The sequence below is a fragment of the Chrysochloris asiatica genome, unplaced genomic scaffold (assembly GCF_000296735.1).
Source record: "Chrysochloris asiatica unplaced genomic scaffold, ChrAsi1.0 scaffold00016, whole genome shotgun sequence".
Lineage (NCBI taxonomy): Eukaryota > Metazoa > Chordata > Mammalia > Afrosoricida > Chrysochloridae > Chrysochloris > Chrysochloris asiatica.
The window spans coordinates 24,947,244-24,949,140 of NW_006408534.1; the positions used below are offsets into that span (position 1 = coordinate 24,947,244).

At 34.8% G+C, this 1,897-nt stretch overlaps 1 protein-coding gene across 1 annotated transcript in view; it reads left to right on the plus strand.

Annotated features, from left to right (window-relative positions):
• Positions 1 to 1,897, plus strand: part of WDR35 (WD repeat domain 35) — a 103,116-nt gene that overhangs the window by 30,425 nt on the left and 70,794 nt on the right. The window contains exon 13 of the mRNA XM_006835310.1: positions 1,272 to 1,416. Coding sequence (XP_006835373.1) covers positions 1,272 to 1,416 — 145 coding nt within the window. The remainder of the gene's footprint in view (positions 1 to 1,271; positions 1,417 to 1,897) is intronic.

Consider the following 1,897-nt stretch of genomic DNA (forward strand, 5'->3'; position numbering starts at 1 on the left):
CTCTATGAGTCAGAACCGACTCCATGGCACATAACCACCAACCATCATAGTTACTCTATATTAGCATTTGGAGGAACTTATAAAAATTTTCAGTATATCTATACTATTTTACACTTCCATCAGCAATGTATGTAGGTTCTGATTTCTCCACATCATCCCCAACACATGTTGTTGTTTATCCTTTCAATTTAAGCCATCCAAATGGAGTCTGGACTGAAAAAACACAAGGTCAGCAGTTCAAGCCCACCAGCTGTTCCTTGGAAATTCTATACAGGGTCACTGAGTCATAACAAAATTGACAGCACTTAACAACAACAACAATGGAGTCCTGGTGTGGAAGTGTAGGATAAGCATTAGACTGCTACCATAAGGTTAGTGGTTCAAACCCATCAGTTGTTCCTTAGAAACCTTATACAGATTCACTATGAGTCAATACCAACTTGATGGCATTTAACAACAATAACCAGATTGGGTTATACTATATAAAATAGTGGAGCCCTGGTGTGGTGCTCTGGGTTAATGCACTGGACTGAAAAGTCATTTGAACCACACGGTAAGCAGTTCAAGCTCACCAGTTGCTTCTTGGAAACCCCATACAGGGTCGCTATGGGTCAGAACTGACTTGACGGCACTTAACAACATATACAATAATATCTAATTGTGGTTTTGATTTTAATTTCACTGATGGCTGGCTAATGGTGTTGACCATCCTTTTAAGTACATATTGACATTTATAGATTTCCTTTGCCCATGTTTTCATTGAGTTGTCTTTTTATTGAATTCTTAGAGTTCTTTATATGTTCTAGATACAGTCCATTATCAGATATATGATTTACAAATATTTTCTCCTGTTTTGTGGATTGTCTTTTCACCTTTTTGATGGTTTTATTTAAAGTACAGATGTTTATAATTTCAAGAAGCCTGATTTATATTTTTCTTTTATCACTTTTGCTTTTGGTGTCCTATCTAAGAAATCACTGTCTAGCCCAAATTCACAAAGATTTTATTTTAAGCCTTCTTCCAAGGGTTTTATATAGAATAGTTTTAGCTCTGACGTTTAGGTCTATGGCCCATTTTGAGTTAATTTTTGTATATGGTCCTACCAGCTTTTGATTTTTTTTTTTGTTTTAGAGATCAGTATTTTAAGACTGTATGTATGTTGTCTATAGGATGAGGAATTGGACTTGATAATCACTGAGGTCTTGTGTAACACAAACATTTTGTAATTCCGTGTAACTATAACTTAACTTGTCTTAATGTTCTTTTAATAGTACCACTATTTGTTGCAATGACCAAAACCCATGTGGTAGCAGCTTCAAAAGAAGCCTTTTATATCTGGCAATATCGTGTGGCAAAGAAGCTTACAGCTTTGGAAATTAATCAGATCATGCGATCTCGAAAAGAAGGGAGAGAAAGGTATTTGTCTTGATACATATTTTTTATTAGCTCAACCATATTACCTTTAAATAAAACATAATTATAAATTTTTATAAGAACTAAAATATTTTCATTGTTAGAAATTTTATTTTTTCATTAATATGAATGTCTTTCAAACTAATCTGTTTAAATTTATTTAAAGCGAGATGTTGTGTGCCGTTGAGTTGATTTGTAGTGACCCTATATAACAGAGTAATACTGCCTCATCGGGTTTCCTGTACTTAATCTTTATGGGAGCAGATTGCCAGGTGTTTATCCCATGGAGTGGCTGGTGAATTCAAACCACTGACCTTTGGTTAGCAGCCAAATACTAAACCATTGCATTTCCACGACTCCTTAAAAAGACAGTTTGGTTAATTAATAAAAAACACCTTATAAAGACGGGAGATCGGATGTTTTCTAAGGAAATGGCTATTCTCATTGACACACCTCTCCCATATTAAGGTGCAGTGGTATAAAG